This window comes from Hydra vulgaris, chromosome 03 (assembly GCF_038396675.1).
Source record: "Hydra vulgaris chromosome 03, alternate assembly HydraT2T_AEP".
NCBI lineage: Eukaryota > Metazoa > Cnidaria > Hydrozoa > Anthoathecata > Hydridae > Hydra > Hydra vulgaris.
The window spans coordinates 18,747,068-18,765,930 of NC_088922.1; the positions used below are offsets into that span (position 1 = coordinate 18,747,068).

Consider the following 18,863-nt stretch of genomic DNA (forward strand, 5'->3'; position numbering starts at 1 on the left):
TTCTTAGTAGATATTGAAGTGTTGCTTATTCAATGCGTGTCCTATCGATGGAAACAAATGGTAGTTGGAAGGAGCCACGTCTGGTGAATACGGCGGGTGAGGTAACTCTTTCCAGCCATGTGATGTTATCGTTTCCTTAAGCGCTTTTGCTGTATGACTCGGAGCATTATCATGCAACAAAATTATTTTTCCGTATCTTCTGGCCCATTCTGGTCGTTTTTTGATCAATGCATGGTTCAAATTGATCATTTGTTGTCGGTCGCGTTGCGTATCAACAATTTCGCCAGGTTTTAGAAGTTCATGATACACCACTCCCTTCTGGTCCCACCAAACACAGAGCATTGTCTTTTTTCCGAACCGATCAGGCTTTGCAGTCGATGTTGATGCTTCTCCTGGATTTACCCATGATCTTTTGCGTTTGGGATTCTTAAAATAAATCCATTTTTCATCACCAATCACAATTCGATGTAATACTGACTTCCTTTCGTGTCGTAACAGCAACATTTCACATGTGGTTTTTTTGCTTTTCCATCTGCCTGTCATTCCTGTCATGTGGCACCCAATTCCCGCACTTTTGGATCTTTCCCATAGCTTTTAAACAATCAGTAATTGCTGGTTGTGAAACATTTAACATTTCTGCCATTTGTTTTTGACTTAAAGTGTCATCTTCATCCAGTATTGCTTGCAATTCTGTGTCTTCAAACTTTTTTGGTGGTCTTCCACGTTCTTCATTTCGCACATCAAAATCATTATCTCTGAACCGTTGAAACCATCTTTTGCATGTTGCTTCCGATAGAGCATGATCATCATAAGCTTCAACAAGCATTCGATGCGATTTTGCAGCACTTTTCTTCAAATGAAAACAAAAAATTAGTGCTTTCCGCAAATCATCATTTTCTGGTACAAAATTCGACATTTTTAATACTATTTAAAAATATGATGTTGTTTATACAATGATTTGATGTTTACTAAATATGTTAGATATATGTCATAGCAACAAAATTAAAAAAAAATTAAGGCCCGTTCACTACAAATGTTCTCTATCGATACATTTGTAACTCGACGCTCACTTTATGCTTATAGACCTGGTAAAGTGTTTAGCAAGAATTCAACCATTTCTAAATAAGATAACATTGGTGATAAAGTCATCCAATTATAACTAGTTTTGATGTGCTGAAAAAAAAATATGACATAAAAAAACCACTTTATACCCCCACAATAAATTTTCATCAAAAAAAAAAACACCTGAAAAATGTACAGATGTTTGTCTAGTAATAATAATAATAAACTTTTAAATCAGGTTATTTTTAAGCTTCTATGTTTTATTTGTTTTATGATATAAAGTAAGTTTAGTTTTTTTTTAATGATAAGCCTGTGGCATATAAATCTTTTGTTTATTTTGTCTACATTGAAAAGGGTTTTAATTTTCCTATGAGAATAAAACTAATTGAAGTCATTCGCAAACAAAATAAAATTTAATAAGTTTAAGGTAAAAGATAAATCATTTATATCAGTGGCGGATTAAGACTTTTCGGGGCCCGGGGCTATTTTTTTATGAGGCCTTTTTTATGTGCTACAGCATAAAAATTGACTTAAATAAAAAAAAACGCCTTCAAAAATACTTTGAGGCCCCTAAAATTGCGGGGTTCGGGGCTATAGCTCCCTAAGCCCCCTTCCGCCCTCTTAATCCAGCACTGATTTATATAGGGAGAAAATAATAACAGCAATATAATCGAGCCTTGAGCAGCAGTAAATGTTATTACCTTTTTGTCTTTTTAACAATTTCATAATGTATGAACTGTTTTCTGTTAAATAACCTCTGATAAATATCCTTTAAACCAAGGGCGGATCCATGGGAGGACAGTTGGGGCAATTGCCCCCCCCCCCCTTCCTTACATGATTTGAAAAAACATTTTTTTGTATTAAGTATTTGTATCCTTTAATAAAAAAAAGCATGCTTGATTTGTTGATTATTTTAACAACTTATATTAAAAATTCTAATTTCCGATTTCCGATTGTGAGTGATTTGATATTGCACCTGGTCACACAAATCAAAAACAATAGAAAGATCAGTAGATAGTGATGTGATTTCTTCATCATCTTTCATCCTTATACATTTAAACTTCCATAGTTCAACTTCCGATGTAAACTTTCAACGTACTATTTAAAAATGAATCAATTAAGTTGTACCGAACAAATTTTAAACCGGACTTCTGAGATACCAATATATGACGTCATTTCATAGTTACACTGGTTATGGTAGTTTATTTAGAATTAAAGATTAAAATTAAAAAGTTAAAGAGTAATATATACATATATATAAACACAAGTATAAAAGTATGACAGAAAAAGAGTAATATTCAAACGAAAATTATATAAAAATAATTTTTAGGGTTGTTGAAAAATTTCCCCCCCCCCCCCATCCTCTTACTTGATTGTTTGGATCCGCCCCTGCTTTAAACCAAAGTAAGTTGTTGTTTTTTAATCAATTTTATTAAGAAGAATGATAAGGTTGAAGGCATCAAAGGCTTTAGATAATTTATTGAAAACTCCTAATATTAAACAATCAACATTAAATGTTGCTTACATGAGTTACCAAAGTTGTTAACGCGTGAATAGTTGAATAGTTTATTTTAAAAACCAAGTTGATTCTTGTTCAACATGTTCTTTATCGTTAAGTAATTGTTCCATTATAAAATTGTTCGTTCGAGTAACTTATAAAAGCATGGAAAAACCGATTTTGGTCAGTTATTTAAAGTATCCAAAACATCCTCAGATTTAGAAATGGGTAAGACTCGTGTAACTTTCAATTTTTCTCGAAGAAAACCTGATTTAAGAGAATGATTAAAGATGTGCTGTAAAGAGGATTCTAAAAACTAAAATATGATTTTACACCGTGTGCGTCCATCAAACCAGCACTTTTATAGTTTTTAAGTGATAAATATCAAGTTTGGATTCATCTATGACATATTTTTTTAAAATAAGATTTGTTTGCAATAGATTAAAATAAGATTTGTTTACAATAGATCTTGACGGGATTTTTTCAGCAAAGTTTAGGGCTGCTAGATTTTCTGCTATTGTAGTCTTATTATATTTAATTTACCATAAATTTAATTTACCGAAAGTTTTTTGGCTCAATACTTTAACTATTACTTTTTATTTTTTCTGTTATTTTAATCTTTGATTACATTCTACGAGTTTTTAACATTTCCGTTTGTTTTTTTCTAACTATTTTATCAAGTAAAGATTTTTTTTGAGTATAATTTAGTTTTTAGTTTTTTCAAATATACTTTTATAAGGTTTACAATTAGTTTAATTTTTATTAATTTTATTTTTTTAAAGAACTTTTTGTACAATTTTTTATTTTTATTTTTATTTTTGAAGATTTTACAATTTTACAAAGCCTTTAGACATCCAAAGAGTTAAAAAATGTTTTGGCATTTATAACAATTTTTTTTATCAGGAAATACTTTTTCATATTGTTTACAAAAATGTTTAAGAAATAGTTCATATGGATTGTTTGCCTCACCTGATTGCTGTATGAGATTCCAGTCAACGTTATTTTTGTCTTGGAATTGTCTTTCAAATTAATGATTTTTAACCGGATGAAAAATCCAATCCAGACATAAACTACTTTAAGGAAATTAATTTGCCTGAATTAGTATGCTCAAATTTTCAAACAAATGAAGTTAGTAACTTTATAGGAGTGGATAATAAAAGTGATTTAATGTCATTGACATGAATATTAGAAGTTTAAAAAAGAATTTTGAAAATTTTTTAAATTTAATTGACGAAACCAACGATTGTTTTAACGTGATTTGTGTAACCGAAACTTGGTGTTCTAAAATAGATTTGAATCAAATTCTAATTTCCTTCTTCCAGGTTTTAAAAAAAAATTTTTTAAACGAAAGAGTAATAGGCGCGGAGGAGGAGTACTTTTTTATTTGAAATTTTATTTGAAATTTGAAAATTGAATTTGATTTTAATTTTTATTTGAAAGAAAATATTTTCTATATAGTTAGAAACGATATGAGTGTTTCTGATATGGATCAAGAGATCTTAACAAATGAACTAATAAGCAAAATTCTAAAAACATTTTAATCAGCTGTTGCTATAGGCCTCCAACTGGAAGAGCAGAAAATCTTGGTAAATTTTTGAAATACAATCTAATAGCAAAAACTAGTCAAGAGAAAAAAAAAGTTATATTTTGGGTGACTTCAACTTGGATTGTTTTGAGTTTAGCGAAAAGCAAAGCATAAAAACATTTTATGAAAATTTATTTGAAATGGGAACCATAATAATAATAGATAGACCGACTAGAATTACAAGCCATTCGTCGACTTTAATTGATAATATATTAACCGCAGACTATTTTAATAAATCTCTAAAAAAAAGGAATTATGAAAACTGATGTTTCTGATCATTTTCCCATATTTTTTTATATTAAATCAGATTATCAAATAAAAAACGAGAGCAGAATGACAATAAAAAAGCGAATTGCTAATAATTGTAACTTAAAATCATTCAAAGATCAAATTTTACAGCAGGACTGGAATCACATAAACTTTAGTGATAACATAAACATTATCTATTACACATTTTTTTAAATTTTCTTTAAAATCTAATTTTCCAATATGTGAAATAAATCTCAAGGTCAAAGATAATTATCTCCTTGGATAACTAAGGGACTAAAAAAGTCTTCAAAACTAAAACAAAAGTTGTATAATAAATACTTAAAAACAAAATCCGAAAAACATAAACAAAATTACAAAAACTACAAAAATCTGTTTAAAAAACTCCCCAAAAATGCTAAAAAAAAATTATTATTCTAAATTTCTTACTCAGCACAAACATAACTTAAAACGCGACTGGGAATTAATGAAAGAAATTACAAGAAAGCAAAAAGTAATTTCAACCTCTCTTCCACTTGCAATAAAAGTTGGAAATAAAATAACTAAAGATACTAATGAAATTGCGACTGAATTTAACAAATTTTTTTTCCACTATAGAAGCAAATTTATCAAACAAAATCCCTTTAACAAATTATAAATTAACAGATGAACTTCAAGCGTCAAAAACCTTACATTTTACAAACCTAATGCTTGAGGATATAGCTTTTAGATCGTTAAAAAGAAATAAATCAGTAGGACCTGATGGTATAAATGGAAATATTGTGATAGGCTCTTATGACGTCATGAAAGATATTCTTTACAAAATCTTTAAATCACCCATTAAACAAGGTTCTTTCCCAGACTCTCTGAGAATGGGAAAGAACCTCAAGTACAGAAACACAAAAAACAAATAATAGGTTTATTTATCAACACTTGAACGACTATATATTACCTATTTAGCAAATCGTGTACCTACTTATATTTATGTGTATTGAAATAAAATTAAAAAATTTAAAACTTCTTTTTGTCTGCATTCTTTGTTTTTTGCATTTTGGATTTTTATTCTCATTCTGCCGGAAACCGATAACATTTTTTTTTTTTAAATATAAACTTATTTTAAATAAAAGCATCCTAAAATATTAGTAAATATTAGTCAAGTATAAAATGTATAAGAAAGCAAAACTAAAAAAGTTGGATGTGGTAGTGAAAAATCTTGGACAGAAAAGGTATGTTTATATATACACTAATATTTATATAAATAAAATCTTTAAAAAACAGATTAATACAAATTAGTACAACACATTTAATATTTTAGAAAAGAACTAACAGATTTAGAAATCGGACGAATTATTGAAGTTGCTGACCAAGGAGAGTCTCACAGAAGTATTGAAAAAATTTTTAAAAGAGAAAACTCAATCATTAGTGGATTGGTGAAGAAATATAAACACACTGGTACAGCTGAAAGGTCTGTTGGATCTGAGAGAAAGTTTAAAAAATCAAAAAAGGAAGATCGCTATATTCTTAATGCCGTCAAAAAAGATCGTAAAATTACATGTTATGAGATAAAACTAGATTTGAACTTTATTAATATCTCAAAATGGACGAAATCTCGTTGAATAAAAGCATTAGGTGAGTTTTTTGCTGGAAAGCAAATAAAAAAAACCCGTTGTTAGAGAAATCAATTGCAAAAAAAGATTAAAGTGGTGCATTGAGCACAAAGATTTGACATGTGAGCAATCGATAAAGTTATTTGGAGCGATGAGTTTCTTTTTGTGTTGTTTTATAATGGTCAATCTAACTGCTGAAAATTAATTGGGGAAAAGTTCAACCCCCAAACATGCAAGCAGTGCCGTACCGAGCCAATTTTGCGCTTCGGGCAAGAAAAGAAAATTGCGCCCCCTCTTCCCCTTTCTTCCCCTTCCCCCTCCTTAAAAAAAAAAAAGAAGAAAATTAAACGAAAAAAATGATTATTGATCACAAAATTTATCACATCAAGTTATAAGTAAAATTTGTCATTACGGTTGCACAAACTTTAGTTCAATGCCACTTTTCTGGCTTTTCTTGAGGCAAATTCACTAATGACATCATCAAAATCAATGTTGTTTGCCACTTCATTTTTAATTGAAATTATAGCCAAACTAGACAAACGTTCTTGGCCAATTTGACCTCATATAGTGTTTTATAAGCTTAAGTTTACTGAAACTTCTCTCACACGTAGCAACTGTGACTGGTATGGTGAGGAAAATGCGAATAGCAATTGTTGTGTTGGGATAAGCATCGGTTTTTTCAAAGTTGTCCATCATTGCGGCAGCTTGATATTTAAAGCTTGCCATTTCTGACTGGAAATCGAAAGAATCTAAATCTGCCTTGTCAATTTGAGATAAATTTGCAGCTTTTTTCTTGAGTTCATCCACTGAACTTTTAGAGAGTGAATGCCCACTGAGGTAGCCAAAATCAGAGGATACAGCAGACATCAGCCTCAAACCGCCACTCTATTTGTGTAATAATGCTGCCAAAAACAAGGTTGCACTGAGATCCGAATTCTGTTTCTGCTGTGAGAAGGTGAGAGTCATCATCAGCTTCATAAAGTGCTATTCGCTTCACTTTGCGCTTCCTCTTAATTGGAAAGCCACCATCAATTCCGCTCTGGTTAGCTTTTTCTGTGGCATCTTTGATAATATTGTCCACCCCAACATCTCAAAAATTCTGAATGAAAGCCTTCAACCATTTCATTTTTTTTACGGCAATGTCAATTGAAATGGTTTTTGACTGAAGCAGTTTGTTTTCCCGGTCAATTAGAGAAAGAATTTGACACCAGAAATCCAACAAACACAAAAAACTGAAATCAATATGAATAAGAAGTTCTTTTGCACTGCTAACTGTGACAGCATTTGTCATGGGATTGTGGATAATGGATTCCAAAACTTGAAGAACATCTTTGATTTGTCTGTGTAATGGTGTAATTGCTTCTTTTTTGGTAGACCATCTTGTGTCACTATTTCCCTTTAATGAGATGGTCAACGTTTTAATCAGTTTTTCCCATCTTGACGTGAAGCTTGAAAAAAAGTTAAAGATGGCTTGAACCTTTCCAAAAAACGTAATCATGAGTGGGGAAACCTCAGCAGCATGAACACCAACAAGATTTAAAGTGTGTGCTGCGCATGGAAAAAATCTTGCTGACTCATTAAGAAAATGGATGTGAGCTTTGACGCCATTGTATTTTCCAGACATATTGGCTCCATTGTCATAGCCTTGGCCCCGGCAATCGGAAATGCTTAGACCATCCTTCTCCAATTTTTCACTCATCTCTGTTGCAAGACCTTTTCTGGTTTTTTGGTGAAATTCAATGAAGTCCACAAAGCTTTCCTTAATTGTGCAGGTTTCATCACTGATGCGGACATACCTGATGATCTGAGTCATCTGCTCTTTGTGGGAGGTATCTGGAGTGCAGTCAAACAGAACAGAGTAGTATTTAGCTTCTTTGATGTTTGACAAAATTTCTTTCCTGACTTTCTGCCCAAGTAACTCAATCAGCTCATTTTGAATTCAAGGAGAAAAGTAGAATGTTGTGTTTTTTTTTGCTTTAACGGACGCAATGTGTTCAGCCACTAAAGGATAATAATGGCTAATCAACTCAATTAAGCTCAGAAAAATGCCACTGTTTTGTTGACCGATGTCTTCTGTTGTTCCCCGAAGGGCAAGATTGTTCTTGGCACAGAAAAAAATTGCATCAACAATCACTTTTAAGATATCTCTCCGCTTTTTCATCTCTCCACTAATAACTCTCTACAGATCAGAATTCAGGGTCTTTCCTTCCTTGAGGTTTTTTTCAAAAGTTTATCGATCAGAATAGCATCTTTGGTTTTCATTGTTGTTTTCATGCTCAGGAATTCTTGGATTTAGTTTTTTCCAGTCACAAAACCCTTTAGAAATTTCTGAGAAATTGTTGGTTTTTGTTGTTAAAAATAACAAACAGCAAAAACAAAATAAAGAATCTTTTTTATTGCTGTACTGCAGCCAAGTGCGAACAAATTTTTTTACCATTGGGATGAATTTTTTCATACCATTTTGAGCTGAAGTGTCGCATTCTGTTGTCAAAATCACACAGCGTGTTTGGGAAAAATTCTCTTCTGTCTTGCTCTGGCCCATGCTCAATCAAAAAGCATCTTGTTTTGTCCGTTATTTTAGTCCATGTTGCTGGATCTCTATGTTGAAAATGTTCTTCCGAGGCCACTAGAATTTCTGAGATTTCTGAATGAACTTCATCCTCGTCCATTTCAGCTGGGCCTGAAAGCTAGGCATTTTCATCTTCCCTGGTTGGTTCTGAATCAGTTGTGCAAAATTCTTCTTGACTTTGGCCGATGAAAATCTCCTCTTTAATTAATTCCAAATGATGATCTGAACTCAATTAAAGTCAATTATAGGATCTGTTGAATTGTCATTAATTTCAATACAAATATCCTTTGAAATAATTTGTTTCTCCACTGAGTTTGTTACCAACCACTTTTTGAAACACTTTCTTGGCGCTGTTTTCTTTTCTTCTTAAATTCAGCACCAGATAACTTTTGGGTTCGACTCATAATAGAATTATAATGCTCAAAAATTATCAAAGGCATATTAGTGTTATAGGGCGCTTTTTTGTTCAGTATATGAGCTTTAATATTTAAGAGTTTGTGTCAAGAGGCGGAATTTTAATTAATTTTCTTATCAACAGCAGCGACGCCGTGAAAATTAGTTTCATAAACTGATTATTGTTTTTTTAATTTATTAAAGTTTGCGCCCTCCCAATTTTGGCGCCTCAGGCCGCGGCCCGGCCGGCCCCGCCCTTGGTACGGCTCTGCACGCAAGGCAACCATTAAACATGACAAAAAGTTTAATGTTTAGGGTTGTTTTGGTGCACACAAAGTTGGAAAGCTTTACTGGGTGAAGGGTATCATGGACCCGCATTTGTATCTCAAAATACAAATATAGAAATTTCAATTAAAAGCATAAAAAAAATAATTACCATCAAATTAGAAGAACAAAAAAAATCTATTCTGAAAGAATCAGAGAAGTTGTTAAAAGAACTACAAAAAAGTTTTGTATCGATTATGAGTGCAAACTTAAAAATATCAACGGACAGAATTGAAAAGCTAGATGTTTATGTAAACAATAACAAATCGAATGTGATGAAAAAGATATAAGTGATTTTAAAACAACTCTAAACTTCCAAGAAACAAACCTAATGGAAAAGGTTGAACAAATTAAAAAGTGTTATGATAAGGGTTTGAATATTTTACACAAAAAAACAATCGATTTAGAAAACAGATCTCGTCAAAATAATCTACGAATAGATGGAGTTGAAGAAAAATCTAACGAAACATGAACTGACTGTGAAAATACAGCAAAAAATATTTTCAAAAAACAACTGAAAATTGTCAGCGAAGTGGTTGTGGAAAGAGCGCATCGAGTGGGCAAATCAAGAGATAGTAAACTACCAAGAACAATAGTTTTGAAGCTACTAAACCAAGACAAAAACAAAGTTCTAAACGCCGTAAAAAACTTGCGTGGAACTGGTGTATTTATTAATGAAGATTTTGCGAAGGAAACTATTGAGAGTCGTAAAAAGTTATGGGAGGAAGTAAAAAGACTACGTCGTGATGCCACTTAAAAAAAAAAAAAAAGCATGACTGGGACTAGTGATTTGAATCCATAAGTTTCAACTTTTCTGAAATAAATAATAATGAAATTTTAAAACCCGATATAAATTTTCTCCACGACACGCTTACGGATTGCTCATATCACTATCCAAGCGAATTAGAAGGGTTTCTTTTTAAAAAAGTTTGCGACAAAAATTTAAATAAAGTTAGAATTGTCCACGTAAACATTCGAAGCCTTAATAATAATTTTGAAAAACTTCTCAATTTGTTAGAAGAAACAAAAAATTGTTTTAATATAATTTGTTTGACTGAAACGTGGATTTCGAATAATTTAAATAATACCTTAAACTTTTATATTCCTCATTTTAAATTAATTTCTTTCCAAAGGCAAGTAAATAAACGCGACGAAAGAAAATATATGTAAATGAAAACATTGTTTATCATGTTAGAAATGATTTAAGTGTATCTGATGGCGATAAAGAAATTTTAACTTTTGAAATTGTAAACAATAAATAAAACAGAAGCTTTGTATAATATATCTTAAAACAAAATCATCTACAAATGAAAAAATATATAAAGAATACAAATACCTACAGTGGTGGCTCAAAAAATTAGAGCCACCTCGAAATTTAGACAATATTTGAGTTTCGACTGTGAAATTAATTAAAATACATACGGATGTCCAGTTTTTGTCATTTCGCATTGTTAATTACTTTGTTTTGAACATATTTTTACAATGACAACACTATTGAGCGGTTTAGAGTGAAGTTAGTTGCATTATTGCAGATGTCACATTTTAGCACGTGTTGTACTGGGCGATAGTTGTGTTTCTGGCGGTTTTTATTTGTTGATTTTATATTTTTACACCAAAATTTGTTTATTTTACTATTCAACACTTATTATATATTCTATTTACAAGTAAGTTATCATTATTTTACAACCTTTTTATCATATTTAGGTAAATTTTGCTATTTTTTAAAATAATTGGTGTTTTTAAGGTATGGGCAAAGAGAAAGATATTTCTCCCACAAAACTAGGGCTTATTCAAGGATATTTGTCGAGTGGAAATCATTCCAACAGGCAAATTGCCAAGTGTGTGAATGTTTCCAGAGCATCAGTCGATAGGATTAAAAGAAAACTGGACAATAATCAATCACTAAAATTGAATAAAAGAAAAAATTGTGGACGAAATCGAATTACAACCCCTCACACCGAAAGAAAAATAAGGGATATTGTGATAGAAAATAGGAGAAAATCGAAAAAAGTGCTTAAGGAAATCATAAACAATGAAGGTATAACAATATCCCTTGCAACACTTCGGAGAAGAATGGCGGAGCAGGGGTTTAAGGCCTGTAGACCAGCCAAAAAACCAAGGCTCACCCAGGCAATGAAGGATAAACGTCTCCAATAGGCTAAAAATCATCGCCATTTTACCACTGATGATTGGGAAAGAGTAAGTACTCAGTTTCTCTTCATAAACACATTAAAATTTAAACGAATACCATATTAAAAAAAAGAATATAAGTATTTCATCAAAAATATTAACCCAATTTTAAAAATTTTAGGTTTGCTTCTCAGATGAATCCACATTGGAAATTCTAATGGATAGAACTAATTTCGTCCGAAGAAGGACAGGTGAAATGTTCAATGAAGATTGTCTTGTGGAGAGGGCGAAGCACCCGCTAAAAATTATGGTCTGCTCAGTCATTAGTAGCCAGGGTACTGGAAGGTTATACATTGTAAAAAATACAATGCGGCAGGACCAGTACATCCAAGTCTTGAAGGAAAGAATGATTCCTCAAGCGATGGAGTGGTATCCGAATGGGAACTTTACCTTCCAGCACGACTCTGCTCCATGCCATAAGGCAAAAACTGTAACAAAGTTTTTAGAGGCTGAAAAAATCCCTGTATTACTCTGGCCAGGAAACTCGCCCGACCTAAATCCCATAGAAAATTTATGGGAATTGTTAAAGAGGGATATAAGTAAAAATCTTATAACAAATAAAAAAAATTTGATTGAAAAATTAAAAAATGTTCGGCACCACAGCGAGGAAATAAAAAAAAATTGTCAAAACCTCATCAAAAGTATGACCAGAAGAGTTGAAGCCGTAATTGCTGCAAAAGGTGGCCACACTAAGTATTAGTGATTTTTTGTACAATATTTTGTATATCTTATTTATTTTTCCTAAATATACGTTACACTTCTATATTTTTGTCATTTACTATTATTTATATCCTATATTCCAAAAATAAATAGTTGTAAATTTAACTCATTACAAAATATAGGGAAAATCAGCTTCAGAATATGAAAATTTGTAAAAATGTTGGGTGGCTCTAATTTTTTGAGCCACCACTGTATACGAAAAAGTTCGTAAAGAACTTGAAAAAAAATTACTTACTCAAGACTCATAGATAAATTTAAAAATAACTCAAAATGCACTTGGCAAATAATGAATGAAATTAGTGTTAGACAAAAAAGATGCTCAGGTTTCTTCCCCCAAACGATTATAGTTGATAACAAACATACAGTATTGGACAAAACATTTGCAACTAAAATCGAACAATGCTAAAAAGTGTTCCTAATTTTACATGTCTTAAAAACGAAACGAACTATACTACCACAGCAAACAGTTCTGGAGTCTGGAGTCATAGCATGCCATGACATGAGCAATCAGCTGACAGGTGACAGCACACAGGCAGAATTTCGTTGACAAGTGCCATTTTGCAGCGGACAAAACTAGTGCAACTTTTTTGGTTTGTTTCATTTTCTTAAGTCTGGTCCATGTCAACGTCACGGAAGTTTTTTAATAAATAAAGGAAGTATCCAAAAGTTTCCAGAAGCATGCAGAAACTTCCAGAAGTTTCCAGAAGAAGCATCTGGAAGCATCCAGTAGCATCCAGAAATATCCAGAAACATTCAGAAGTATCCAGACGCATCCAGAAGCTTCCAGAAGCATCGAAAAGAAGCATCTAGAATCTTCCAGAACAGGTTCACACAGGTTCATTTTACTATATAAGAGACACGTAAATCGACATGTAATTCAGTCAGTATATGGAAGTCAATCAGTCAGCATTATCAAGACAGTTTATCGAAGTGAATTTTATCAAAGTGTTTTATCGAAGAACATCAATACAAGAAGTGAAATACAACAAGTGTTTCATTACATCAATACAGTCCACATCCAACCAAGACGTTGTGTTCCACAGAGCATTATTGTATCATCACAAGGTAAATGTAACACGGTAAGCCTTGAGAAGCGTGATTATTTATTTTTATTATTTTTATGACTTCAAGTGCAAAAATGGCTCCCGACAGTCTTGGATTGGAACTAAGAAAGAAAATTATTGGCGATTACGTAAGTGAAATGTCACAAAAAAGTATTTGTGATAAATATCGCGTGAAAAAATGGACCGTATCAAGACTATGTTCCAAATATCGTTCTACGGGAAAGTTGGCTGCAGATAACAAAGGTGGAAGACCGCGTTCCACCACTTCTAGAGAGGATTCTATGATCTTCAGATCCGTCAAGAAGGATCCCTGGATATCATCAGTCGAGATACAAAAGCAATTAGAGCTGCCTGTATCGCACCGAACAATCAGACGACGTGCTGTTGAAGCCGAATTGTTTACTCGACGCCCTGCAAAGAAACCGTTGATTTCACTAAAAAACCAGAAGAAAAGACTCCTGTTTGCTACATCTCATATTGACTGGAATGTGCAGAAATGGCGAACTGTCCTGTTCAGTGATGAATCGAAGTTCAACATCATTGGGAGCGATGGCATTTGCCGTGTACGTCGACTGGCCGGAAAACGCCTCAATTTACGTGACTGCCATAAGACCGTGAAGCATGGTGGAGGCAATGTAATGGTCTGGGGGTGTTTTTTTGCTAACGGTCTAGGTCCAATACATCGAAACGATGGAATAATGGACCATTTCATGTATAAAAATATCCTGAAAGATGTTATGTTACCTCATGCTGAATGGAATATGCCAATAAAATGGGTTTTTCAGCAAGACAACGATCCGAAACACACTGCAAAAGTAGTAAAGCAGTGGTTTCAAGACAACTACTTATCGGTGATGGATTGGCCGCCTCAATCTCTGGATCTCAACTCTATTGAGAACCTGCGGGAGATCGTCAACCGCAGAATTAATCGTGAAGGTGTTCGTAATAAGGATCAACTGTTTGAACAAATTCAAAAGGCCTGGGCAGCGATTCCACAAAGTTTCATTGATCACCTGATCGAATCTATGCCTCGAAGATGCAAGGCTGTGATCAACAACAAAGGATTCGTCACGAAATATTGATAGCGAAATACAGCTTGTTTAACATTTTGTCGAGTTGCACTTGTTTTCTTTAGAAGGAAATCAACTTTTTTTAATACTTTTGATTAATTTATTAATTTTCGTGTACAAATAATGAACTTTGTAATGAATAAAACTTAAAGAACTTTGTCTCTAAACAGTTACATAGGTATTTCGCAAAATTGAAAAAATGCAGCACTTTTATATAAAGAAACTAAATTAGCATTATTTGGTTGCACTCGTTTTGTCCGATACTGTATATGCGAATCAAGAGCTATAGCTCATGAATTTAATAAATTCTTTGTTGACATTGGTCCCAAACTAGCAAACAAAATTCCTTAAACAAATGCTACATTTAGAGATTTTTTAGTACAAGTAGATAATTGCACTAGTTCCGACGAGTTATCTTCTGAACTATCTTTTCAAGAGTTTGAAAAAGCTAATAATAAACGGTAATATAGAATGTTTTGAATACTTAAAAGATATCCTATTTAAGGTCTATGGATCATCTATACGCCAAGGAGTTTTTCCTGAACAACTAAAAATTGCTAAGGTCACTCCAATTTTAAAAGAAGGTGATCTAACAAATATCAGTTATTATCGCCCTATCTCTGTCCTCTCCACATTTTCAAAATTCTCGAACGTATTATGCACAATAGATTATACAATTATCTTCATTCTAATAATTTTTTATACAACTATCAATTCGGCTTTAAAAGAAATAATTCCACAGAATATGCAGTTATCCAATTTGTACGTGAAATTTTTAATTCTTTTGAAAAGTAAATATACATCAGGTGTTTTCATCGACCTTTCAAAAGCATTCGATACTGTCGATCATAAAATTTTACTAAAAAAGCTAAAATATTATAGAATAAATTGCAAAGTTATAAAATGGTTCAAAAGTTATTTATCCAACCGTAAACAATTTGTTTTCAACAATAATGATCATCTAAATAAATTTCTAAATATTTCATGTGGCGTTCCACAAGGTTCCATTTTGGGACCACTATTGTTCTTGATTTATATAAACGATCTAAATAAAGCTTCAAATTTTATGAGTATCATGTTTGCTGATGACACTAACTTATTCTTTTCCGATAATAACATTTACAAACTCTTCTATACTATGAATGATGAACTTTAAAGTATATCCAAATGGTTTATTTGCAACAAACTAACTCTTAACATTAAAAAAACAAATTGGGTTCTTTTCCACCCAGTCTCTAAAAAAGCTTATTTACCCCGAAGTTTGCCTGAAATTTTTATTGATGATGTTGAAATAAAGAGACATAATGTAATAAAGTTCTTAGGTGTTTTTCTTGATGAAAACATCACATGGAAAACGCATATCGACAATATTAGTACAAAAATTTCTAAAAATATTGGAATTTAATATAAATCCAGAACATATCTATGTAAAAAAAGTCTAACTCAACTTTACTACTATTTAATTCATAGTTATTTAAATTCTGCTAATGTTGCATGGGGAAGCACTGAAAAAAGCAAGTTAAAATGTCTTATCGCCGTCAGAAACATGCGATCCGTTTAATAAACTTTGCGGATTCCAAACCACTTTTTCACTCATTCCAAACCACTTTTTATAGAAATTCCAAACCACTTTTTATTAAAATAAAAGTTCTCAATATTTATGAGCTTAATGTTTTTAATGTTTTGTGCTTTATGTATACGTGGAAAAATGACATATCTTTACCCGTTTTTAAAGATCTCTTTCGTTTGAAACCAATAAATATACACTTAGAAACAATAATTTTATACATGAGCCCTTATGTCAAACCAAGTTTAATCAGTTTTGTATTGCATATCGTGCACCATATCTTTGGAATAAAATTGTTTTGTACAATTTCGACATGCATTTTACTTTTCCCATTTTCAAATATAAACTAAAAAATTTAATTATCTTAATGGATGATGTAGTCAGGTTTTTCTTACTTTATCAACTTGGACCAAGTATAGAAGAAATTTTCCGAAATAATGACTACATCTTTCAACAAGATAACGATCCCAAACATACGGCACAGTTGAATAATAAACTTGAAAAATACTTTACAAATCCTAATTTCTTTTCATTATATGTAATGTACAATAACCTTATATACATTTCTTGAAAAATTGTCCTCAATTACTTTTATTATATGAGTTTAAAACATTTGATGGTTTTTTTAGCAAAAAATTGAGTGACTTTTTTTTTGCACCCCCCTGTATATAAATGATCTTAACAAACCATCCAATTTAAAGACTATAATTTTTGCAGACAACACAAATATGTTTCAGTCACATGAAAATATAAACATACTTTTAATAATATGAACGGAGAACTTAAAAAATTTCATTTTGGTTCTAAACAAAATAGGCTATCTTTAAATATTGAAAAACAAAATGAGTACTTTTCCATCCAAACTATAAAAAAGAGATACTGCCTGTAAATATGCCTGATCTTTTTATAGACAATGTCATCCTAAAATAAGAAAAAGTGACAAAAATTTCATGAGTTTTTATTGAAGAATATCTGTCTAGGTAATCATGCATCAATAATATTTCTAATAAAGTTGCAAAAAACATTGGAATTGTATACAAATCTAGAGGTATTTTAAACAAAAAGCAATTAATACAATTATATTACTCTTTTATTCACTGTCATATCAATTATGCAAATATTATATGGGGAAGTACACATAAAACTAAACTTAAATTTCTTTATCGGCATCAGAAACACGCAGCTCGCATAATAAATTTTAAACATCGTTTTTCGAACTCTGAACCGCTTTTTAAAGAAATGGACGCATTAAATGTTTATCAACTGAATGTATTTAATGTTTTGTGTTTTATGTGCAAATGTAAATAACTTATGTCCCCCAATGTTTTTGTAAACCTTTAGAAAATTAAACCCCAAAACAAATATAACCTACGCCATAATAGCATTTTAGAAAAACCTTTTTGCAATAATAAACAAACTCAATTTTGCATATCTTATCGTGGACCTTTTCTCTGGAATGAAATAGTACGGCCAAGTTTTGTTTTTTCATTTAAATTGACTTATTCCTTTTTCAAACAATCTATTAAAAAAATTATTTTTTCAACAAAAAATATTTTTGATTTTTTTTGATTTTTTAAAAAACATTTTCAGTTGCTATACTGCATATTGATTTATTATGTTTTATTTTGAGTTTCTTCTGAAGTATGTAGAGTACTAAATTTATTATATATTTAGTGATTATATATTCTCGGTATATATTTATTTTATATAGTATATAAACATTTTTATTGTAGAAGGAAGTAAAGTTTTGTTAAGGGCTTTGTGATAAGGTCATTACGATCTTTTTGAAGTCCTGCCCGTATAATATTATAAATCTAAGTGTAAATAATATTATACGTCAAATAAAAAAATTAAAAGTTAATAAAAATTAAAAAAAAATTTGGAAATGTATAGATTTTCATGCCACTTGGATATAGTAGATTTGGAAGAAATATTGTTAATTTTTATATTTGTTACTAAATAAAAATTATCTGAAAAGTCTGTCTTAATTATACCTGTAAAAACATGGTTGTTGTAAAAGTTGGTAATAATTTTATTATCGAGTAAAGTAGAGAATGTCAGGGGCAATTTTAAAAATAAAATGAGGTGGGACAATTCCTTAAAAAATATAAACTGCTCTCTGGAAAAAAAAAGTCTCAAAACTAAGGGTATAACACCACAAACACAGACCTGTAGAATCGCCTCTGATAACATTATGCAGAGTATCTATAGAATATTTAACGCAATTTGAAGCATGTTTCAACACATCCAAATTTTGGGAAGCTGAATTAGCACAAATTTCATAAGTGCGAACAGGCATAAGTGGAAAGCGTTGCAAAAAATGGAAAAAGTACGAATCGGCATAAGTGCGAATTGGCATACGTGCGCCAAAAAATGTACAAACATTGGCATAATTACAAACTGACATAAGTGCAAAGCAGTTACAAAACTGGTATAAGTGCGAACTTGCGTAAGTGCTAATTGGCATAAGTGCGCCGAATAAATTTGCAAATATGAACATAAGTGCGAATTAGCATTTCACACTTATGCCAATTCGCACACGCCAGTTCGCACTTATGCCAATGTTAACAAATTCTTTTGGTACACTTATGCCAGTTCGCATTTATGCCAATTTGCACTTATGTTTTTGCAAAAAAAATTTTGCAACTGCTTTGCACTTATGCCAATTTGCACTTGTGCCCATGTTTGCAAATTCTTTTGGAGCACTTAAGCCAATTCGCATTCATGTCAGCTTGCACTTGTGTCAGTTTTTGCAACTGATTCACACTTATGCCAATTCGTAATTATGACACTGTTTCCAAATTCTTTTGGTGCACTTGTGCCAGTTTTTGTACTTAAATACTTGTGTCAGAAATTTGCGCTTATTCAGTCGTTCCACAAATTTATATAATCGATTATGTAAACGTACATCCGTTCTTTATTAAACTTAGTTAAAAATGCATTTAAGTAAGTTTTAAATATTTTTAAA

At 31.5% G+C, this 18,863-nt stretch overlaps 1 protein-coding gene across 1 annotated transcript; it reads right to left on the reverse strand.

Annotated features, from left to right (window-relative positions):
• Window positions 1–7,088: 7,088 nt before the first annotated feature.
• Window positions 7,089–7,811, reverse strand: LOC136078524 (zinc finger MYM-type protein 1-like). The gene has a single exon (XM_065794300.1). It carries the CDS (start codon window positions 7,809–7,811, stop codon window positions 7,089–7,091), a length of 723 nt encoding a protein of 240 aa, XP_065650372.1.
• Between the last annotated feature and the right edge of the window lie 11,052 nt (window positions 7,812–18,863).